This window comes from Alternaria conjuncta (assembly GCF_024043145.1).
Source record: "Alternaria conjuncta strain BMP 0040 chromosome Unknown scaffold_6, whole genome shotgun sequence".
In the NCBI taxonomy this organism is placed as follows: Eukaryota; Fungi; Ascomycota; class Dothideomycetes; order Pleosporales; family Pleosporaceae; genus Alternaria; species Alternaria conjuncta.
The window spans coordinates 925,244-948,251 of record NW_026250095.1 but is presented as its reverse complement, the minus strand read 5'-3'; the positions used below and the strand labels follow the sequence as shown (position 1 = coordinate 948,251).

Sequence of the window (23,008 nt, the reverse complement as noted above, 5' to 3'; positions counted from 1 at the left end):
AGCGCCATTATCGACCGTCTAGCGCAAAATAGCCACACTCGTCCCATATGCATGCGCACGGTATGCACACAGCCTTCGAGCGACAGTTTCGGGCAGTTTCCGAGATCAACTCGTACGACGAAGCTGCCGAATTTCAATGAGACCACGGACAGTCCACGAACGATTGGTCTGTGCGGATGCAGTGGAAGCAAACGGTACGGCTGTGGACGGGTACGGCTTCTATCTTACCGTATTAGGATGCCACCGGTCAAAGCCGTTTGTTGTGCGGAAGGGCTAGCCATAGACGACTTTGTGATTCCATGTCTAAGCCCAAGGCGTCTCTTCGGCGGGACACAACACGAGCATCGTCACAAGATACGCCGTCTGTCCACCGAAATGTCAAAATTCTGTAATCCATAATCCGGGGACGGGTAGTCAACAACGCCACAGTCGCGCGACATTTGAATGCCGTATTGATTCCACGGCGCCAACCCCGCTTCGAACGAGCTCCTGATTCTGTCTCTAACAATGTGCCAGTCTTCAAATATCTCCGATGCGGCTAATATGGCTCTTGGCCAGTGCTCAAATCACGAAGACGTCGTTAGATAACTATGGCGTCCAGTGATTGTTGCTCACAACGATCGAGCCTGACCTGGATGGGTTTCTGCCCCTGGATGCTGCATGTTTTCTGTGACTTGTGTCAGCTGGTCACGACAGCTGGCATCGGGCATGCCCATGAAGCAAGTCGTCGTAATCTTTTTCCCCGTTCAGTTGGTTCGCCTTCGACATTGCATCGTCGGGAAAAAAAAGCAATAGGACAGCAACTGGAGATGTGGCTCGGAGGCATTTTCTAGTATCCTGGGCTGACGTCGATGAGCTGCATGATCTGATGACCAGCGCGCTGCGAGTTAGTTCTTCGTCAACGCGACAATGAACTATCTATTGACATGCTGAGGGTAATGAGAAGGATTGGTGTATATGGGCATTTGGTCTTAGACCTCTGTTCATGAACCCTCAACTTCTTCGAGGTGGCAGCTTCTTCAAGTCAGTCCTGAGAAGATCAGCCCCATCGTGCAACCAGCTCCGTCATTCGGCTCCGCAGTTGCTGTCATATTATCCACCAAGAGCATACGCAGGATCTCGTCATACACATATTCGTGTCCGATCTACTGACGGCTTCCACGACAATCATGCCCAGCGGGACTAGTACTCGGGTACTCAACCCTCAGGATTACTGGATCGGTCAGGATTTCCATCGTTAAAATTATGGGTGGACACATGTTCTCGGCACATCTTCAGGCACGCAGTCACGGGTGAAGTGTCCTATAGCATGACCGCAATAATCCTGTTTCTCGTACCATGGAAGCTTCGAGGTGTGCTGATCGGATGATTCTTGCTGCTTTTCCTATCGTCCCAGGGGAAAGGATGGGTGAGGAGGCGGCCAGCTCCTGAGACTAGTGTTGAGTCCAAAACCAACTAGTGGCTGTCGTGAGATGCACCACTGGCGCTGCTTTCACGACATGCATGCAGGGTCGGAAGGGAGAATATACAAAGATAGTCATATCAAGCGCCCCAGCCACTCCGCTCGATGCAAGCCCCGAAAAGAACACATCATACCGATGAATGCTGCTGCTGCAAGTATAGTGTCGTTGAGTTACCGATCGACCAACGGCTGCCGCAGTCGTGCGCTGGTCCAGGGAAGGGTACATGGAGCCTCAGATTCGGGGTCTCCGTGTTGCCCCTGCGATTTTGATGGAAATGGGCAAAGGGTTGCGTTGCTCCTCGACCTGCTTTGGGACAAGGTCACGAGATCGCGCTGAAGCGTGAGAGAGTCTCTGCGTCTTCGCATCCGAGATGAATCACTGTTTCAACGGTCGAGTACTCTCGGCAATCTAGTAGTATCGTGGAGCTGTTACTGTACCATGTTGAACATACGCTATGGAACCGGTCTCACGCTGCTCTTCCGGAGCAGAACGCTTGTCGCTGCCTAGCAACCAACGCCTACGATATTTTCAGATCTCCAAAAATTTCTCCCATTCAAGTAGAGAATTTTCCTCCATGCCATCTCTTAGTTTTACAACCGCCTAAATCCTCATCTGCCCGCTTTAGAGACCTTTAGACGAGGTATAGTTAGTTTATGATTCACCCACGTTAACTCAGTTGACGCAATACGAATTGCTCTCCTCTTTTGCTTCTCATGTGGCATCCCTTCATAAGACTCTTTCCCTTGCTGAATCATTATATGATATACCGACCTCTACCCTCGCGAATTCCTGTCAGATTGATGCCACAATTGGTCTACGTTCTTAGTAGCCATGTTCAAACGTGACTCAGTTAGTTCTCGACGAGATGAATTACCTATTATGTTTCGACTTTATTTATGTATGCCTATCAGACTACCCTGTTGGCCCGACAAGATAAAGGAAAAATAGTAGGCTTAGATGCGATGGTTAGCCTTTAGTAGTGACGTGCTTGTATTAAGGCATCTCTGAAAGCGCGAAAGCTTTACTCGGAAGACGAGGGAGTCTCTTTTGCCGAAGAAACATACAGCAGGAAGAACAAAAGACACATTAGGTGACTTGTGTGAACAGTGATCTGATATGTTGATCGTGACAAGAGCTACATGATATCTATACATGTGCGCTCTTTCACTACTATCCAATCTCGTGGAGTGAGGCTTGATCTTGACTATCTCTATGTTAACGGTTATCTACCTAATCTACTTTACCTTTGATTGGACATGCACGCGTCGCATATCAAGGCATGTCCAACATACCTTCACACAAAGCAATAGTGTCGAGTAAGAGATGTTGTATTCATTTAGCATCTTACATGTATCAAGGAAGTCTTGAGAAAGTTACTTGTCAAAAGCTTCAACGCTTATTACTATTGTACAAAGCATTGTTGAGATGTATAAGCTTGTTCAGACCTGAACTCTTCACGATACACCTTCTATCACTCTGGTCAGCTCTCTAGTCACTGGAGCGAGCGCGCTGAGCTTATGCTAACAAACAGTCTTTTCGTCTTGAAATAGAGTACGGTAAATGCGCAAGATCACGATAGACTATCAACACTCTATTCCCGTATCCCTCTCTTTCTTCTTGTCTCACGCTTATCCTTTCGGCCAATTGTAGTCTCGATCATACCAGTATGATAGTCTGCTTGACGCGATCTTCGAACCAATTCTCTGGTGTTTTTCCATCATTTTTGACTGTTAGTTGCGAGAGACCTTTTCGCTCGTACTTCTCTCCACGCGCCTCAAGGATGATGATACTATAAACTGTGTAGTTCGAACGGCCCCAAGATTCTCTGGAAAATGTAACTGCACACAGTACTGATTTCCATTCCTCATTTTCTGCATCAGAATCATCCCATTGTAGGACGGACCACGTATCATCTGGAGTGGGCAAAACGATGCCGGGAATACGGTCCTCGCCGTTGTAGACTACGAACAGTCGAAGGATATAGGCGCTCATAAGAAGCTCATGTGACACCCCTATAGTAGTAACAGTGCTGTATTGACGATCGCATGGTTCCCAAAGAGCCCATATGCTCGGCGCCGATATAGGGTGCTGGAATGGGTGGAACCATTTACTTCCTTCCCATCCAAGTGGAGACCAGCTGGGGAATCCATGTCGCCTAGTGCTGCTCTCTGCATTACGCCAGTAAAGACAAAAGCGAGGATTCGGCGTCTTCTCTGCAGTAGCATAGTTGCCGAACGGGACACCCCAAATGCTGCCTACTGGATCAGGTTCACTGCGGAAGGATTTCAAGATACCAAGCACTGCGTTCAGAGCGTCGGATTGAAAGCTGAGGCTGCGGTTAGAGTACTGCTCCAGAACACCCATTGCCTTTCTCAATGCAGAAGCATCCTTTTCGTGGGATATGGGGAAGGTGGATTCGAGATGATGTAGGTACACCTTGTCGCTGCTTGAGTTGAACTCATGCCTCACAGTTCTATTGCACACGAACAGGATTTCATGATCTGTGAAATACAGTCTTCTTCGGGAGAGATACCCTTCTTGAAGAGTCCTAGCGTCACGTCAGTCTTCGAGATATACCTTTTGGCATCGTGTAGCACGATACTCACCATGCGCGAGTAGACCATGTAGAATGTCGAATCAGCGTGGTGACTGAAGAACTTTCAAACTCAAACCTAAAAGTCGCGGAACCAAGGTCAATGTCTACGTAAGGGAAGTTACGTTTCCGCCCTACACCGGGTAATCCGCACGTGCAATCTTCGCCAGCCGCTCCAATGAGAGTAATTTGAGCAGAAGCATATATGAGATCCATTTGTTGGATCTGTATATGTTTGTCCCTAGAGTCATGCTGTTGCACACACTAGGATGATGGTCAGTCAAGGAGAGTATAAGGGAGGGTATGTAGCACCTACGTATTTGTCCACCCAAAGGTACCGGTAGCCGAGGAGCAGGGTCACAGTGATGCTGTCCTCGATGGTAGCGGGCAATCCTGTTTCTAACCCACAGTTCTCTTGAAGGGGCATGTTGCCGACTTTGCCCCAAACATAGGACAACGCAACATAGTGGCATTTGCCAGGTGCTGGAACAACGATTCTCTGGATACAATCGATCACCCTCAGATCTAGCAGTGATTCTTGCTGCTTAAGACTGTAACGATTGTGGGAATTTGAGTAATCTTTTATCTAGTTTTGCACCAACTCTAGATGAGAGAGTGGGGGAAGTGTTTGAAACGAGGACGGCGCTAGGAGGTGTAAGCTACTGCCCATTCCTCGGTGACTATAGTCGAAGCGAAAGACACCGTAGCTTCGATACCATTCGATGGAGGGTGACTCCATTTCCCGTGTCCAGTCTCCTATTTCCCCAGAGACTGCTATTCCAATTGCTCGGCAGATTTCGCACGCCGAAGCTTTCAGTTCTCTGGAACCACTGTCAAGCTTGAAGGTATCTCCATGTCGGTACGATTGCCGCGCAAAGCACTGGTCTTTTGACGCTTCTCCTGCAAGCCGGGCCGCCTCCTCCTCATTATCAAGGCATTTTACCATCTTTGAGCACATGCCCAGACAGCGATCGCAGAGAGTGGTGCATTTTCTGGAAATTCTTCCTTCATCTTCAGAATCGTGGCGCTCGTCTAGTGCGGAAGATTTGTCCATAGTCGATGAGATGTAACCATGCGCAGCGAGAGAAAGCGCGTGAATTTGGACAGTAAGGAATGCGTCGCTCGCATCGCACAATTGCGTCAAGCTTTATGGATGACCTTTTCGAGTGTTTCCAGCTTAAGAAGAACCACGAAGGAGGTCGTCGAAAGTATATCGCAGGAGGAAAGTAAGGTTGCCTCTCTATTACAGCTCATCCTCCCGATAGGCGCAAATCCACGTGACTCTTATCATGCGAATCCAATTGGATAGCTGACTTCTCCCGGCAATAAACACCTGCAGATGTACGACGAATACATTGCGTCAGTCTGCTACAGATACATGAGATCGTGTATCTTCGTCTGTAGTCCAATGTAGGCTAATCGACATGTAAGCGCCGGATGTACCAGTAGACCAAGGCTGGCCCCCAGTACGAAGAAGCTGTATCCTCCAGCCTCGACATCGCGGGTAGAGATTCTCAGTCTACCAGCATCGTGTGGCAAACAACCTTAGGACGGTCGACTGCCAACAGGTAACCCTTTATCGGCTTCTGGGTCAGTCCAAATGTCCCAGTAAACATACTACCTTGACTTCTGATCATGCGACATCAATGCTGCACGCCGCCGACGAAGTGCAAGAAGAGGAAGTTGGCCTGCATCCGCTGCTTCATTGCGCATGCGCCATGAGCTGATCGTGGTTGAGTAATCCAGCTTTTTGATTGCCGCACGCGACAAAGTCATAAGGCTCCTCTCGTTGCGCACGTTGCTGAAGTCGCACGCCGGGGTAAGATGAGAAGAGTTGATGGGCGGCACGTGAACGTTTCGAAAGGGTCTCCCCAGGTCCCATCGTACTAAGTTCTAACCGGATGATATCAGTATAGCGTATGCATTCCCTGGCTTGCAGCGGAGCACATTCCGAGGCACGCGTGCAGGAAGGGCCGACCCACGCCACGCTGACAGACAGGCAGCAGGAGCGAGGGTAGTTCGGTGGATACCTAACTAGGTCAGCATGTCAATTTGAGACCAACCCACTTTTCCTTCACACCAAATGCACGTGTACGGCACGACCCAATGTGGAGCAAACGTATTTCATTGACGACTTTTCTGCATACAGGCAGCTTTGGGTACACATACACACCCTGTTTTCTAAATCTATGCTTCTCCGGAGAATGATAACACCTTGAAATGCAGTGAATGACGCAGTGAACCGAGTGTGGTCCAAAAAGCAAGTAAACATATACACTGAAGCCAAACATAACCCGCACAGTCTAATCTGCGTTGCACTTCCCGGAGGAAGTTCAGCCGATAATCCCATGAAATTCTGCCTTGTACTGCCGCCGTGCGTGTTTGATGAATGGTCCGTTGCCCCTGGCAGATGCAATTGGTGAGGTGATGTGTCTAATGCTTTTTTTGATGATGGGAAAAGAAATCGTGAATACCGCCGTGTGTGATTCGTGACGCCTTGCATGCCGGTTGGCCGCAAGGCTGGCTCCGGGAACTCCGATGAGAATGCATCGCCCAGCTGAGTTCGACTCGTGCTGGGCGAGTTTGCTGAAATTTTAATGAGTCTAATGGTTTCGATGGTGGAGTGATGTAGATCTCGATGATAAAGTGATGATACTTTGTTGTGGAGCTGTACTGTCGCATGTACATGGAGTTTGGATTGATCCTGATGATGCTTGAGGACCGTTTCTGGCAATGGAGTAGGAATGAGCAAAAGTGGTGGCGCTCAGATTTCGTCGAGAGGCGTGAAAAGACGTTTCATGTTTAGCGTCAAGTCGGCGATGGCGTAGTCGTCAGCGATAGCAACCATGGAGCCGATCTCGATGCCTTTCTGGGCGGAGTCTGATGCAACGTAATGTCTGATCTGTTTCAGGAGATTGAACACATGCCGGCACCGAACATCCGCAGGAGCGGCCCAGTCGTCTGGTCGAGACTGCCGCAAGAACGCTTGAGCTAGGAAGTAAAAGTGGATGCCGTCTCGGCAGAATCCACGTCGACGCTGGTTCTGTGTGAACTGGATAGCAAGGTCCTTGTCCCAGCAAGCCTTCCATAGCGAAAGCGCGCCGACCGTCGAACGGAGCTTATTTTGGATTTGCTCATTGACGCCATTTGGTGGTGTGGCAGGACTATCGCCTTGCGATCGGGGTGTGCTTGTACCGCTTGAAGACACTCGCTGAAGCAGCTGATGCTGGATGTTGTAGATTTGCGCATGAATCGCGTGAATGAGAACTGGAGACGACGTTAGAGGGCTGTAGTTGACCGCAGACAGAGAAAACTTACTGAATTTTCCAAAGACATTAGTAGCCCGCTCAGGAAATTTTCCTGGACAGGCTCCGTTGAGTACACACAACGCCTCGCACAAGGCTAGTTGTTTTGCGCGTCTGCTTCCCGATTCGTTGCTCATCTGCGCTGACGATCCTCTCAGACCCAGAGCACTGGCGCATTCTTCAGAAGTCTTCGCTTCCCAGGCTGCATCATCGGCCGGCAGAGGGACTGTGATGCTCTTGGCGTCGAACCTGGGCTGTGTGTTGAAGAATATGGTGGAAGAAGCATCGATAAGATAAATGTATGCCGCCAATCGAGTTCGCTTTTCATTCTCAATCCAAGAGTTCCAGTTCCACAAGTCCACCTCTGCACCTGTTATTGGTCCAGATTGGTGCAACGCGCTCGCATTCGGATTGTCCTGAGGAAGAGGTTGGAATAGTGCCGCACAACGTGTAATGTTGACCACTGTCCGCACCTCATCTCGCACTTGTTGACGTTGTTGCTGGGACCCGTGCCATAGGAACTGAGAGTGAAGGAGGACTAGTGCTTGTATCTCCTCGGTAGTCGCAGTCAGCTGATGGTTCAAATCAGCCATCTGGTGCGCCTGCGCCAGTTCGTGAACATGACTAGATTTCAGCATGCTCTCTCGTACACGATCCATCAGCCATCGGACATCCGAAGGGCGCATTCGATCAGAATACACGGCGCCAACACAGCACATCGCCAGAACAAGCCCAGGGTTGGCGGAAAACGGATCAAATGTTGCAACGTGTATCAAAGGCCAGTGTGATTGATAGTGTCTGTATTGGTGTAGGAAATCCTTTACGTTGTCTCCAGTCAAGATAGTCTTCAGCCTTTCGTGAGCGTACGCCTCGTCTGATTGTTGATTTGAAAGTAAAGACGCATTCGGAAAGCAAAAGTTGAAAAGCGATTGTGCCAGGTTGTGCAGAGGATCAGACGTGGATTGGCCAATAAACCAGTTGTCAAGCATCGGGGAAGAGTCGGCCAAACTGGGAACATGCGAGTATAGTCCAAACAAAGTATCATGTGGTGTATCATCTGAGGTCTAAAAGTTCCGGTCAGAACTGGGCCGATTTTTGAAAGGTTGGGCCACCTGCCGTACTGGAATTATTCATATCGCCGTTGAACGATCCGTTTCGCCAAAGTGAGCCATCCTGGCCGTTGGTCATGCCGTCCACGTTGGGCAGGGTCGATGCTCCTCCGTACGAAGCTGGGTCCGCGGCCTCACTCTTAACGGTCATGCCATTCTGTGCCATCGAACCGTTGGTGGGGGCGTGGTCATAGTTGTTGTAATGGGAGTTGGGGTCGGATCCGTTGGCTGCAGGCTGAGTCTGCTGTTGCTGCTGCTGTTGCGCGTAGCCATTGGCGAGACCGTCGGGCCGGTAGTCGTTGAAGTTCATCCTGTTGTTCGCGAAGTCCATGGCCGACATGCTCCTACGATGCGCGCTGTCCTCTACTCCACTGCTGGGGCGCATCAAGCTGTTAGAGCGAGATGTGCGCGCCGACATGGACTGGTGATGGTTGGCAAGCGAAGGTAGGCTGTCGTTGAAGCCATTGCCGCCCATCGCCGGCATCTGAGGCAAGCCCATGGTGTAGCCACCAGCATCTGCGTAAGACATGGAATTCGCGCCAATGTGGTTGAGGTACGAGTTCTGGTCCGCGCCGCTGGGCTGCCTGTTCTTCTGCAGATGTTGTTGCGCGTGCTGGAGGTGGTTCGCGCCGGTTGGGTTACCCCTTCGTATTGAGCACTTTTGGAAGTGACGCTTCAGGATGTCGCTTCTGCTAAAAGTGTCCTTGCAGAGATGGCATTGGTAGGGCCGCTCGCCGGTGTCTGTGTAATGTTAGAAGCGGAGCGCGGTTATGTGGAGGCTAAACTTACGGCGCAACAGATGACGCTTGAGATGCTTCAGGTGCAGGTACGTCTTGTTGCAGTGAGGACACTCGTATTTGCCCTCGGCATTCTTGGTGGCAGTGGTGGGAGTCTTGCCTGCAGCGGGTGCGGGCCTACCGGGGTGCGTGGGCAAGACTCCGCGACGACCTTGCTGACCGACGACGTGAACGGGTTCGGGCTCCTGGTTGGGGAGTACGGGAGGGTGGGCGTACATGGACGTGTGTCCCAGTCCCATGCCAGGAGGGCCGCCGAGCTGGTGGCCGTTGGTATGCGCAGATGCTGTGGACAGCATAGGCGCCTGCGAATAAGCCGACGACATGGGCATGTACGAACTCGGCGTGGGCTGGAGGGGTCGCAGCGGCGGGTGCTGCAGCGGAGGCATGGTAGAACTGCCATTGGCGGCCGAGGTCACAGGCGTGTGCGGCGGCTGGGGCGTGTGAGGGTTGCTATTGTGGCTGTACATGGGCGCGTACTGGCTGGCGCTCTGTAGAGGCGGCAGGGTGGGCAGCTGATTGTTGTTGCCATTGTACTGCTGCTGGCCTATTGATGGGTAGCTATTGAGGCCAGGCTGACGGAAGCGGTCTGTGGAATCCATAGTGAAGTTATTGGTGGGTCGAGGGTGAGTGAAGTGATGGGAAAGGCGCGACCAATTGTTAGTCGTGAAGGGACCATTCGACGGAGCTTAGGGCGGAGTAACGTGTGCAAGGCTGGCTAAGCACACCACGAGGGCCGTTAGACGGACGTCGGGATGGAGGAACGATGGGCCACGAAGAAGCTTTACAGGTGGAGCCGTGTGGGGGACTGAGATGGCCAGTCGATACGCGTCGGCGGGTACTCCACGGGTGAGGTGGAATTGGGGAGCCCGCAGTGGGTGAGACGACGAGGTGATGGGTAAGAGGGGCGGCGATGTGGAATGGAAGAGTTTACCGGCGACGATGGGTTTCTCGTAGCTGGACTAGCAAGAAAGTTGCGTCGGTGGTTTGCCTGGCTCGCGCGGCAATTCACGCGAAGGGACAAGGGACCTGCTGCAGATCGGCGGCCCACACACCCTTCAGCCTCAGCCGATTGATTGCGGATAGACCAAGTGGAGAGCTGTAAGCACGAGACAGGTACGGTAGACCCACGACAGGAGTGAGAGCTGTTGGGGAGCTTTGGGGGAGGGGAGAAGGTGGCTCGGGGTAGAGATAGCGGTCGGCGAAAAAAATATGCGAGTTCTGCTGCGAGAAGTGCCCGTCTTCCGCACCACGTAATTCCTGTTTCCGCGCTGCTGAATGCCGGAGCTTGCCGGACGTTGATAGCGAGCAGATATGGCTTGTCAAGAATAATGTGGGTGGCAGATACTGTGAGGAGGCAGGGGAGGCGTCGGACGCGCAAGAGATTTCTGAACAAGGTCTGTCGCGGCAAGCGCGTCGGGGTGCCTGTGCAGCGACGTTACAGACTTAGGGCGGGAATAGTAGGTGAGGACAGTGGGAGAGATGCAGGACCATCTCGAGACCCCGACTACGCCTAGGGACTAGGGACTCGGGCGCGGCACGTGATGACCGAGACTGATGACTTTTCGCATACGTGAGATGTTCGTATTGTGTGCACTGCATTGGAGCGCGTATGCGCCGCCCGTTGGAAAAAACTATTACCAATGACGACAGCCGTTCGTGGGCTAACGGGCCAGGACCCAATTGCATGCACATGCACAGATGCCTTAGATTCCTAGTCTACGCGCTGGCCGGGGCCCTTGAGTCGTGCCCACCTCCGAAGCTGGGTGCGTGTATCGATGCGTATCATAGCCCTCCCGTATGTCCCCCGACCTCGTCCATTACCATGGCCCAGGAGTTTCAACCACGCCACGGCGCGGCAATCGATAAGGGCAAGAGCCTCATTCCACCATCGCCCGCACCGTCTTGGGCGGTTTCACTTTCCAGAACCCCCATTCCCATGGTACCTCCCAGTTGCTCGTACGTACTGTCGGCGCGCCTTAGTCTGCGTGACTTGTCAGAGCCACCGGATCGGTAAGGCCAGCGAGCGCGAGCAAGCAACTCATCCGAGCATCGACCCGACAAAGGCCGAGCTTCACGTCGCGTTGGCGGCTGTGGCTTGCTGGGGTGTTATATCCGTCCATGAAACCAAGCGCACCCGACGAGCTTCAAGCCCCAGAAATGTTTCCGCGCAGCTCTGCCAGCGCGTCCCGTGGTCGCAGCCCTCTGCTCCATGTCTCTCAGCTCTCTCCGAGCCGTCGCTGGCGGGAGCGCTGGGCCAGTGGCCGTTGGCAGGCGCCGAGCGTGAGGTGAAAAGTTTCGTGAGCGTGACGTATGGCTACCCGCAAGCAGCTAGCGCGCAGCTGGGATCCCTTGACGGCAGATTGCAACGGCGTCCGCCAAATCTTCGGCTCGCCAGATCCTTCGGCTGTGCGACCCTCGAATGAAACCTCACGTCTTGAAACAGCTCTGCGGAATGGATGCGCTGGAAGGTCGAGGCGCCGGGCATTCAAATCGAAACAACACACGCTGCAGCTCCAGAGACGACAGCAATGCGCGACGTCTTGTTGGCCGCGATCGCCCAAGGCGAATATTGTTGAATGCCTCTCGTCCACTCAGCTTACGTATCGCGACTTGGAACGCCGCTAGCGTCTTCTATCACGATGCCGCTCGGCCTCGAAGCTGACGGTGAAGGACGCTCAATGCGGCATACCGCGTGCTGCTGCTGACTCGATTACAGCACCAAAAGTGACACGCATCCAATGCCTGCCAGCTCAACTCCTTCATAACTGCGCACCCTCTGCCCTAGTCCGCTCTTGTGCTGCCGTGCATATCCTGCATCTATCTGCCTCTTTTCGAACGCGCAATATGTTGTCAAGAGATTGTGTGCACAAAGTCTTGCCGTGACCGTCGCTTGAGAGCATCCGATCTTGACGTTGCATGCTTGGCAAAGTACAACGCAACCTTTTGCGGAAGAATTTGCCGAGGCTTTAGAGTGCAAGGTGATGGAAGAGAAATTTTCCTCGGCAAGCGGCATGCTGTCACAGAGACCGATGGCGCGATGCTTTGTAGTTGAGCTTAGACGGGCGTCGTGGCTTGCCAGAGTGCCGTTAGATGCAGATGAGCCAGCCCCCCCACGTGTTGTGCGCTATCCCACATCGCTCTTGTGTATCAAACTCCCGGCATGCCAGCAATTCTTGCAGCTTGCGCCATGCCATCCGATGCGACACCGTGCGCTCAATCGCTCTCAGGGTTTCGACGGCACCCCTAGGCGTGCTAGGTGGCCGCATCTGCGCTCCTTGTACGCGCAAGGCTCCTGGAATGCGCACACTGCCCACACGCTCTGCATCGTGGAAGTTGGAATAAGCTCCAGTCCCACTTGCGGTTGCGCTCCCGAATCTGGGTGTGGATGATACCCGAAGGTGGGCATCAAAGTGGGCTGTCCGCTTGACGCGCTGCAGTGATTCCCAAGACGGCAAGACCAGCGACATACAGGCGGGATGTCTATGTCGTGCAGCAGGCTCTGACCCGCCGTGGCTTGACCGTCATGCACTCGATGAGTTTCAACCTCCTGTCTTGTGAGGTCACGCCGCCGAGAGAAAGACCGGTGAGGCGCTGGGACAGGCTTCCGACGTCAAGATAGCGTATCATACAAGTCATGGAACCAGGGTCCTTGACCGGACGAACTTGGGACTGTCCGCCGACTTTGCGTAGGCGGAAGTGCAGTTCCGAAGCGTAGCTGCGCTTGGCTTCGACGCGCATATGACTCGATGCGAAGCCAGGAGCAAGGCGCAGGCTGGTTCGCAACAAGGCGAGGCTGCCCACTGAAACACAGCGTTGTAATCGTCGTGGTATGTCTGCTGGCGCTACGGCAATGCTGTAATTGCAGACATTGTGAGTGTGGTAGGCGCGACTCCGGTGGCGGTATACTGATCCCATCTCTTTCTCTCATCATTACCGTGCATGAGCGATTTAAAAAACATGGCTCTCAGAGCCACAATTTCTTGTGCTTTGGAATTTGGGCGTGGTAGGAGAAATTCCTGAATCCTGATGGTCACGTTGCAGGCCCTTGTGTACCAGAGGCATTGCCTGCCTTGCTGTGGAGCGCCACGGTACCCAGGTACCACCTTTGGTGCACTCGATGCTCAACATTTCATCGAAAAAAAGAATGTAAGGTTGGGATATAAGGATACATGTGTATTTGGGTACAGCTGATATCGAATAAAAACTGGATCAATTGCGGAGACGTACATGCTTGGTGGCGCTTGCTCTAGTAGGCAGGCATGGTAGGATGCGACAACCTGGGTAGGCTTGAGCATACATATACGCAGTGGTGGCCTGCATCTTGCTCGTTTGTATCGCTCGAAAATTATGGACAATGTGTGCCATCGATCCGATTGTGTCCAATCTAATGTCACAGGTTTTGTGCGTCTTGATGAAGTTGGCCGGCTGGCTCACCTCATGTAGCCGTCTGTAGCAAGATGCCAACAACTGTCTTTGCTGTAGTGTGCGACTTGAAGTTCGTCGCATTGCTTCCTGTAGCTGTAGTAGTGAGCCGGCTACTACGAGCAATAAACGTTGTGGTGAGCCGCACCGCAAAAGTGCGTTGCAGAGGTCTTCCTGCCCGGGCATGCGAAATACGTGAAAATCCAGACAACGGGAAACTGGCACTTCGGAGGTTGCGATCATGTTTGAATGGGTGTGTTATGATACTCGAAAATTTATACTATATTCTCATAGTGTTTTCATGTGCTTTCTAGTGATGTGTGCGATACGTGATTATTTTTCAATGTTTGGAGGTTTCTAGAATTGACGAATGTAACTTCTCCAACCATCGCAACAATCAACCACAGTACTAATAAAGGCACACTCGACTTTGTCTCCCGAAGATCAAAACACTCCATGAGAACAACAAGTGCTCTAGCACAAGCTTTACGTGCCCACACAACTGCGTTCCGCCGTCCACAAAACTACTGCATCCACGTTCCCCACCTACAAGTACGCGCGATGTCAGACTCCACCAACTCAGCAAATCCGCCTACTCCACAGGATCCTCAGGATCAGGCGTCGCAAGAATCCAACAAAACCCCACTACCTCTTCCGGCACCTACGGCTGAAGAGGGTACCACGCAGATCAACGTTGGTGGGCAAGCGGTCAAGCTGGATCATCTGGGCCCTCTGGTAGTGAATAAGGATGGCACATTGTCGCGCATCGCAAACTGGGAGCAGATGGCGGACATCGAGAAGCAGAACACGTTGAGGATTTTGGTGAAGCGAAATCAATTGAGGACAGAGGCTTTGAAAGAGAAAGCAGATGGGGAGGGGAATGGGGCCTGATTGGGAGCATGGATCACAGGCGGAAACACATGTACATGTATCGGGTAAAAGGTTGTTGTAACTTCATCTACAAAATGTGATATTTCTTCTTCTACTATCTATATTCTGGGTCGAAACACATGGCTCTATGGCTTCTGGGTCTTTGTGTGTGTCATACGCTCGAAGTAAGACCATTGGCCTTCTGGCGCCGGCTCCTCGAGTGGCTCCCAACTGTGGCGGGTTAGCTGTGGTATGAGTAGTCAGGAAGTAGTCTACTTACACCTTGGCCTCGACCATGACGTCTACAAGCTTATGTTCGCCCTCAGCAACCTGGATGACTTCTTCAATCAATCCTGCGCCAATTCTGCTCTCAAGTTCCGAGATACTGCACAAGTCAGCTATGGATGCATTATTGGTTACGGCTCATGTATGACATACGCTTCGGCGGTGTATTGCGGCTCAGGGTCGAACTTGACGTCGGCGACTGCCCGCTCGGGCGTGTAGTTGACATCGCCCTTCATCTTTTTGGCATGGGGCAAGCGCTCTTTGGACGACCGAATGCCCTCGGGGAAGGTCTCCACGGCCTCACCGTCCCACTCAGCAGCCTTTGACCGCTCATCAACCTCGTGCTGGGTTGGGAGTATAATGGTCTGTCCGCCTGTTGTATCGATGGCCTGATATCTTGTCGGGTCCTGGCTGACTTGCTGCGCGACCTTTTGCTGCCACTCATCCCATCCTGCTGGCGTAGCTTGCTCGATGACGGCTAGGCGGTGCTTGGTGAGAGCTTCGGTCGATTGGCGGTACACGGAGGATTCGGGAATCTTCTTCAGCTTGTCGAGGGTGGAGTGGTAGTGGTAGAGGAGGGTGGAGCGCGGCGACGGGTGGGTGAGCAGGCCTGTGAGACCTGTCGGCGTGCCGGCCTCGAGGAACTGGCCGGGCTTGACGCTGGCGAGGAGACGTGCAGCTGCCCTCATGTTGGCGGGAGTGTGCGAGGTGGGGCGGGGGCGCAATTGGTGCTTCGCAGTGGTGATGCCGTCAGGACGAAGATGCGCCCGCCAAGCGATATGCAGCCGGAGCGGCGGGCCCTGGCTAGTAAGCGTCCCATGGCTCAGGGACAATGCGCCCTGGAGACACGATTACCCTCATTCACGCGCGACGTCCCCTCCGCCACGCCTGCGTGATACACAGGCTCGCTGTAATTCCTACAATCTCTACCAATCGCGCCCGCGATACGCAACAACTTCCTTGTCCCCTCGCGTGCGGACCGCTGCCTCACACGAGCAGCCCGCCCCTCAGCCATCGCCGCGATGCGCTCCATATTATATTCCCTCCTGTCGCTGGCGACGTTTGCTTCCACACTTGCGGCCGACACGTCGAGTGCCCAGGCGACCGCCAAGAAGGATGATTGGGACGACAAGACGCCAGACACAATATTCAACGGCGAGACGGTGCCGCCCATGATAGAACTTGGACCTGCCACCATAGACACCGAGATCAGCAAAGGCAACTGGTATGGAGACAGCTGTAGATCATTCACGGTATACTGACATTCTGCAGGATAGTAGAGTTCTTCTCGCCCTACTGCAGCCATTGCATGCACTTCAAGCCCACCTACCAGACCCTCTACGAATTCTACTACACCTCGAAACCCTTTCTCTCAAAAGACGAACCCGAAGGCGATTCCCTGAACTCCTTCACCCGATACTATGACTTCAAGTTTGCCAAGGTCGACTGCGTCGCATACGCCGATATCTGCAAGAAGCACAACATCCAGAGCTATCCGTCCATGATCTACTTTCAGGACGGCAAAGAGATGGAAAGAGAGACAGGCTCCAAGGACATGAAGGGCATGAGTTCCTGGGTAGAGCGACTTCTGGAGACTCTCCGACCGGGTACACGCAAGGAGGGAGGTCCCAAGCTCCCCAAAGTTGGCGCAACATCTGTAGAAACTGGCCCGGAAACGGAGGAGGCTGTCAAGGAAGAGAAGAAGTCGGAAGCCCAAGACAAGAAGGCAGCGAGCCCAGCCACCAACCTAGCCGCCGGCGCCACACCTTCAGCTTCGCAAACGACCAAGGCTGCGCCTGCAAAGATTGAGCCCACCTCGAATGCGAACCCGTCCGGCATCGTCGAGCACCTTACCGCCGAGACGTTCGAGAAGCTCGTTACAAATACACGCGATCCCTGGTTTGTCAAGTTCTACGCGCCATGGTGCCACCACTGCCAGGCTCTTGCGCCGACATGGGCGAACCTTGCGCGACAGATGAAGGGCAAGCTCAACATTGGTGAGGTTGACTGCGATGTGGAGAGGAAGTTGTGCAAGGAGGCCCGTGTTCGAGGCTACCCGACTATGCTCTTCTTTCAAGGTGGCGAGCGCATTGAGTATGGAGGTCTCCGTGGACTTGGTGATCTGCTTGACTACGCGGAGAAGGCCTCGGCGATCGGTTCTGGCGTGCCTGATGTGAACGCTGAAGAGTTCAAGAAGATGGAGGAGACGGAAGAAGTCATCTTCACCTATTTCTACGACCACGCAACCACCTCGGAAGACTTTCAGGCACTCGAGCGGCTTCCTCTCAGCCTTGTAGGCCGCGCAAAGTTGGTCAAGACAAATGACAAGGAGCTCTTTGACCGCTTCAAGATCTCCACCTGGCCAAGGTTGATGGTCTCGAGAGACGGAAAGCCTACGTACTACCCACCTAGGACCCCATTCGAGATGCGCGACGTCAAGAAGGTTCTCACCTGGATGAAGTCTGTTTGGTTGCCCATCGTCCCCGAGATGACATCTACCAATGCCCGCGAGATCATGGACGGCAAGTTCGTCGTTCTGGGTATACTTAACCGCGACCGTTCCGACGAGTTCATCCTCTCTAAGCGTGAGTTGAAAAGCGCGGCGCTTGAGTGGATTGACAAGCAGGATACTGCCTATCAGCTTGAGCGACAGGAGCTTCGCGACGCGAAGCAACTGCGCATTGAAGAAGCCGAGGACAAGGATAACCAGCGAGCACTCAGAGATGCGAAATCCATCCGAATCAACATGGATGATATCCAGCGCACTCAAGTCGCATTCGCATGGGTTGACGGTATCTTCTGGGAGCGCTGGATCCGGACCACGTACGGTGTCGATGTCAAGGACGGCGAGAGCGTCATCATCAACGATGAAGATGTAGGTCACTTGAATTCGCTCACATGTATCTTGCTAACACACATAGAACCGTCGCTACTGGGATAGCACCGTATCTGGCGAACCTATCCGCCTCTCTCGCGCCGCGATCCTTGAAACCATCAAGATGGTTACCTCGAACCCGCCCAAGATTGCCGCCAAATCTACCACTGGTCGCATTACTGGCATGTACCTCTCCACTCGTCACTTTATCAACAACCATCCCTTCATCTCGCTCGGCATGTTCGTCGGTTTCTTCACTGCCGCGACACTGTTCGGCAACAGCAGGCGGAAGAGAAGGTTTGGAAATACCGGTGCGTACTTCCAGCTGGGAGAGAAAGATGGCTTACTGGGCGGCATGGGTAACAGCAACTTTGGAGGCGCGAAGCACGATTAAGCTCTGAGATAAGACCACAGGATGAATGTTGGGTGGTTCGGCGTTTTCTTTGGCATGTAGCATAGTCACGATTGGTTCTGAGAGCGATAGCGGTTATTCATCTCGCGTCTTGTATTAATACAAACTGTTGTTATCTGCACCGCAATGGTCGAAGTGTGTGCCTGTACATGCCCAGACGATATCACGACATTTCCAAGCTTTTGACGTGCTACGGTAAAACCACACGGAGGCCTAGAGCGTATGCCATCATATCCAAGCATGTCACTTGCAGCTGGCCATTGGGTGGAGCACACACGTGTCTACGCGACGTAGCTCCCCACGCGTACCCCACCATCCCTCCAACTCACTTTCACGCATTCTACGCTCTGCAACTCGGGTACACGTCCCGCCCTTGACAATCGTCCGCTCCTTTACAACTTCCACGCTGCATTCTCTCAAATTTCTCCGCGCAGCGAGATCGTCACATCAGCATCCTGCTGCGATCCAAGCACGAACATTTCTCCTCCGCCGATTACCTCACACTTCCGCCCGCACAATGTCGACGATATCGCTTTCGGATCTCGAATACGTGACTCGCGAGTCTCTCGCCAGCGACTTCAAATCCTCTGGCAAATCACTGCCGGAAAACACTGCAGTCATCGACGTGAGAAAACACTCCTACACGAACCTTTCCCTGATATATACAAGACTGACCATGCGCCCTCGATCTAGGTACGAGACAGCGATCACGTCGGCGGTCACATCAAAGGCTCAACCTGGGTCCCTTCGTCGCAACTCGATTACAAAACTCCCGAGCTGATCCGCACACTACAAGACAAGGAAGTCGTCATCTTCCACTGCGCGTTATCGCAGCAACGGGGTCCCAGTGCGGCATTGAGATATCTGAGAGAGAAGGAGAGATTGGATCCGGCCTCTAAGGTGGAATCAAAGGGCGAGGTTGAGGAACAGAGTGGAGCGGTTGATAAGGAAGAAGGGGGGAAAGGACCTAGCGGGACACAGGTCAAGAAGCAAAAGGTCTATGTGCTTCAGGGAGGCTTCACGATGTGGCAGGAGAAGTATGGGCAGGATAAGGATTTGACGGAGGGGTATGAGAAGGATATTTGGGAGTTTGGTACGCCGGATCATTAGACGGCGGATGTGTGCTATCGCGTGAGAGGACTCGCCATGTATAAGAAGATTATAACATCGAGCGTGACATCAACAATGATATTCTACAACAAAAATGAACTATCCATGAATACCCTAACAGCCCTTCGCGTCGGCTTGATCCTTGACCAACCCCGCGTAGTTCTGCTTCTCATAGTCCATGATGGCCTGTACCTTCTTCGCACTCGCACTGCCCTTGTCAAACCGATATCCGACCCACTCCTTCACCAACCGCCTCGCAAGTTCGATGCCAATAACCCTCTCGCCCATACACAGTACCTGCGCATCATTCGACAAGATGGCGCGCTCCACCGAGAAGGAGTCATGTGCCGTTACAGCCCTGATACCAGGCACCTTGTTCGCAGAGATAGCGACACCGAGACCGGTACCGCAGATGAGAACTGCGCGGTCTGCCTTGCCTTCTGCGACGAGCTTGGCGGCATCGACGGCGATGTGCGGGTATGCGGTTTTGTCGCTGTTTTCAGGTACGCCAACGTCGGTCACGGAGGCGATGCGCGAGTCGGCTTCGAGGTCTTTGATGATGGCTTTCTTGTACGAAACGCCCGCGTCGTCGCAGCCGATGGCTATGCGGAGGGGTTGCTGGTCCGATGACATGGTGGGTGCTGATATAGTACGCGTTGCGTGGGTGTAGGGAAGTTCTTAAAGTTCAGAAGTATCGTACTTCTTCTCGATGTTCCTTCTTTTCGTTTTGCTAACAACGTTCAAGCGGCTTCGATCGCGTTCTTCTTCTTCGTCTTGGTTTCTTGTTCCACCACTTCGTCGTTCCGTTCTGTTTGTCGAATACGATACGTGACCCTCTGCGGAGTGTACTTTGCGTCCACTTCCTTCAATGACCTCGTTGACCGCGCGATTGACTGTCTTCTCAAACGGTTTCGTCACGTAGCTCAGATCCGTATGTCCGTGTGTCGGCCCTTTGCTTTCAATGACTTTAACTCTATCTGTCCCGTCTTTACTGTGGTCTTCGACTTTCTGGTACACGTGGTCGGCGTCTGTATCGAGGTTCAGAGAGAACAAAGCGCGCTTGGGAGGGGCCATTTTCGGCGGCCGGGAGGAGGCAACGTGTTATATACGATTCGCGACAGTGGTTGGCAAAGGCAGGGGGCGTTGGGTCGGCGGTTCGGTTGAATGAGGGGTTAAACAGACGCCGTGACGCCGCAGAGGATGGGCGAAGCTGGAATCTGGATTGCGGGATGCGGGGATCGGGAGTGCCGGATGCGGTATGCCGGTGGGGTATGAATGACAGGTTGCCTCGACGCGAGATGGTGACGGGGTGAGGTAGGCCGGTCTCGGTGATGCAAGGCCGAAGTTCTGATGTTCTGTTTCGGTGTTTGCTCCGACGGCTGGAAGTGATGGAAGTGTGATAGTCACGAGCTGTTGGTGTGCCGATGTCGATAGACTTCTTGGCATGAGATACATAGCGACACCACAAGTCAATAACAAATTTACTTTCATTTGCACTTGTTCAATTTTCATATGTAGCCTTTACATATGTTTACATCACTGTAGCTGTTTTTTACTTCTTGATGATTGCACCCGTCTCTACTTCTTCTCCTCTCCAAAAAGATCCTTCTCTACCATCTGCCTACAGATCGGATGGTAAAAGTCCTTGTTCTTCTCAAACGTGCTGACCGCCAAGTCGCGATCCGCCTCATTCAAGAGCCTGAACATGGGCCGGACAAACTTCATACGCCCAATCTTGCCCAACAATGTTGCTGCAGGCTCGTAAGTCTCCTGTGCCTTGGCCATGAGCCCGATGTTGAGGTAGCGAGACAGAACCTCAATGTTCTGAGTGTCGTTGTAGCCATAAGTCGCACCGAGCAGGTGTACTTTGTCGGCTGAGAATTTCGAAGCGAAAGATTGAAGCTTCTCGAGGAAGACCACGGACTGGTTTGACACCCAGCCTTCGATGTCAGAGGCTTGGGGCTTAAAGTCGTTGGATTCGGAGGATATCAAAGCCTGCCATTTGTCTGCGAGTTCGTAGCAGCTCTTTACCATAGTCTGGTCAAAGTCTGGCTTGACAGGGAATCCCGGTGCATAGAACAGTTTGTCCCAGTCGAAGTTGTCCAGCTTCTGCTTGCTCTCTGCGTCTTTCTCGAAGAACTCTAGGAGGCAACTCTTAAAGTCGTATGAGTCAACGGACTTGAACTTGAAAGTGTCGAAGTAATGGGGGATGAAAGAATCCCACTTCTTCTTTCCGAGAAGCAGCTCAAATTGGTACAGGGCGTGGAAACCTTTCTCGTACGGAATGGAAGAGAAGGCGTCATCAGGATCTTGGCCCTTGAGATCGAGAACAAGTTTAGTGTAGGGGTGGTCTTCGCCGTAGTTCTCGATGCTTTGCTCCAGAGCTTTCCAACCAATGATGGCAGAGAAGTGGCGATGTGCCTCTCCATGAAGAGCAGCAGCGATCCTGCGTTCCAGATACGTTGTCCAGCCTTCGTTCAACCAAAAGTGCTCCCAGCTTGCTGCGCTAACCAGGTTGCCGGACCATGAATGTGACAGCTCATGTGCGATGACGTCGACGTTTTGCTTGTCGCCAGAGATAATAGAGGGAGTGGCGTAAGTCCAAACCGGATTCTCCATACCGCCGTACGGGAATGAAGGAGGCAGGATGAGCACATTGTACTGTCCCCACTGGTAGGCGGGCGAGACGATGGATTCGAGTGCTTTCATGAAAGGCTCGATTTCGCCGTCAAGCTCGTCTTTGCATGCAAGGAGCTCTTCAGGACCAGACCATACCGTACTGCGGGGGCCGATGCTTGCGCACGCTAGATCTCCACTCGCGACAGCAAAGAGGTAGACAGTCATGGGGACCTTTTGCTCAAATGTGTACTTCATGGTACCGCTCTCACCATCCTTCTTCGGGGGCAGGTAGTCACTTGCCCCGGTAGGCAGACCTGAAGCAAGCACCGGCAGGGGCGAGCGGAGAGCAAAGCTGAATGTCGATTTGACATCTGGAGTGTCTTGACAAGGGAAGACTGAACGTGCGTGGATGGCCTGGCATTGCGAGAACATGTAGGGGTGCTTCTTGTTGGAGGTCTGAGCAGGAGTCATCCACTGAAGCGCGGTACACTTATCAGTGGTTGCGACCTTGATCTCTACATCAACAGTCTTGCCTTTGGGAACCTTGGAAGGAAGAGTGATGGTAAGAGGGCTGCCATAAGGTTCCACGCGATCTCCTACGTTGAACTTGACGCTTTTGCCCTCGACTTCTACAACGGAGATATCAAGAAAGCTAGATTTGTTTAGTAAAGCATTCCAACGATTCAGTCTTGCAGACAATGTGTACATACCTGCTGTCCAACACAACATCTTTCACATCCTCATCCGTCAAGCACTCCAACGTCAGCAGCACACTTCCAAATAACCTCTTCTTCTGGAAGTCGATATCGAAGTCTACACTAGTGTGCCGTGTCACAAAGTTGTGATAGTTGGACAAGGTGTTGGGATCCCTGGGAGTGCGGATCTCGATGTTTGGGTCCGCCATCGGTTTCGTTAACATGGCGGCGGGGGAGCGATGCATCGTGGCGAATGCGGCTGTTCTCGTAGCTGAAGGTGTGAGAGGTCGGCCTATCCTTGAATGTTGCTTGATATGATGTTTTCCAGTCAAGGTTGATGTTGGTGAAAGACGGTCGTCATGGGAGAGAAACGTTGCAGGTGATCGCGTGGTTTGGAGGTATCGTCGGAGTGGAGCAGCTTCATATGCCGATCTATGCCGCAGCAGAGCAGAT

The 23,008-nt window shown here is 52.8% G+C and overlaps 9 protein-coding genes across 9 annotated transcripts; 3 read left to right on the top strand and 6 right to left on the bottom strand.

The window, feature by feature from the left end:
• Positions 1-6,820: 6,820 nt before the first annotated feature.
• On the bottom strand, positions 6,821-7,954 carry J4E85_004722 (uncharacterized protein; the record flags this gene model as incomplete). Its single annotated transcript, XM_051468975.1, has 2 exons — positions 6,821-7,323; positions 7,375-7,954. 2 exons carry the CDS (start codon positions 7,952-7,954, stop codon positions 6,821-6,823), a joined length of 1,083 nt encoding a protein of 360 aa, XP_051327190.1.
• A 484-nt stretch (positions 7,955-8,438) lies between these two features.
• J4E85_004721 (uncharacterized protein) lies at positions 8,439-9,866 on the bottom strand (the record flags this gene model as incomplete). The annotated part of the gene is made up of 2 exons (XM_051468974.1): positions 8,439-9,211; positions 9,260-9,866. 2 exons carry the CDS (start codon positions 9,864-9,866, stop codon positions 8,439-8,441), a joined length of 1,380 nt encoding a protein of 459 aa, XP_051327189.1.
• A 4,384-nt stretch (positions 9,867-14,250) lies between these two features.
• Positions 14,251-14,580, top strand: J4E85_004720 (uncharacterized protein; the record flags this gene model as incomplete). Its single annotated transcript, XM_051468973.1, has 1 exon — positions 14,251-14,580. One exon carries the CDS (start codon positions 14,251-14,253, stop codon positions 14,578-14,580), a length of 330 nt encoding a protein of 109 aa, XP_051327188.1.
• Positions 14,581-14,705: 125 nt separating this feature from the next.
• Positions 14,706-15,533, bottom strand: J4E85_004719 (uncharacterized protein; the record flags this gene model as incomplete). Its single annotated transcript, XM_051468972.1, has 3 exons — positions 14,706-14,790; positions 14,840-14,944; positions 14,998-15,533. 3 exons carry the CDS (start codon positions 15,531-15,533, stop codon positions 14,706-14,708), a joined length of 726 nt encoding a protein of 241 aa, XP_051327187.1.
• Positions 15,534-15,866: 333 nt separating this feature from the next.
• On the top strand, positions 15,867-18,113 carry J4E85_004718 (uncharacterized protein; the record flags this gene model as incomplete). Its single annotated transcript, XM_051468971.1, has 3 exons — positions 15,867-16,069; positions 16,117-17,719; positions 17,766-18,113. The coding sequence occupies 3 exons, from the start codon at positions 15,867-15,869 to the stop codon at positions 18,111-18,113; spliced, it is 2,154 nt and encodes a 717-aa protein (XP_051327186.1).
• Positions 18,114-18,648: 535 nt separating this feature from the next.
• Positions 18,649-19,241, top strand: J4E85_004717 (uncharacterized protein; the record flags this gene model as incomplete). Its single annotated transcript, XM_051468970.1, has 2 exons — positions 18,649-18,756; positions 18,825-19,241. The coding sequence occupies 2 exons, from the start codon at positions 18,649-18,651 to the stop codon at positions 19,239-19,241; spliced, it is 525 nt and encodes a 174-aa protein (XP_051327185.1).
• Positions 19,242-19,355: 114 nt separating this feature from the next.
• Positions 19,356-19,874, bottom strand: J4E85_004716 (uncharacterized protein; the record flags this gene model as incomplete). Its single annotated transcript, XM_051468969.1, has 1 exon — positions 19,356-19,874. The coding sequence occupies one exon, from the start codon at positions 19,872-19,874 to the stop codon at positions 19,356-19,358; it is 519 nt and encodes a 172-aa protein (XP_051327184.1).
• A 107-nt stretch (positions 19,875-19,981) lies between these two features.
• J4E85_004715 (uncharacterized protein) lies at positions 19,982-20,315 on the bottom strand (the record flags this gene model as incomplete). The annotated part of the gene is given in 2 exon segments (XM_051468968.1): positions 19,982-20,077; positions 20,091-20,315. The coding sequence occupies 2 exon segments, from the start codon at positions 20,313-20,315 to the stop codon at positions 19,982-19,984; spliced, it is 321 nt and encodes a 106-aa protein (XP_051327183.1).
• A 504-nt stretch (positions 20,316-20,819) lies between these two features.
• Positions 20,820-22,779, bottom strand: J4E85_004714 (uncharacterized protein; the record flags this gene model as incomplete). The annotated part of the gene is made up of 2 exons (XM_051468967.1): positions 20,820-22,512; positions 22,571-22,779. 2 exons carry the CDS (start codon positions 22,777-22,779, stop codon positions 20,820-20,822), a joined length of 1,902 nt encoding a protein of 633 aa, XP_051327182.1.
• Positions 22,780-23,008: the final 229 nt, after the last annotated feature.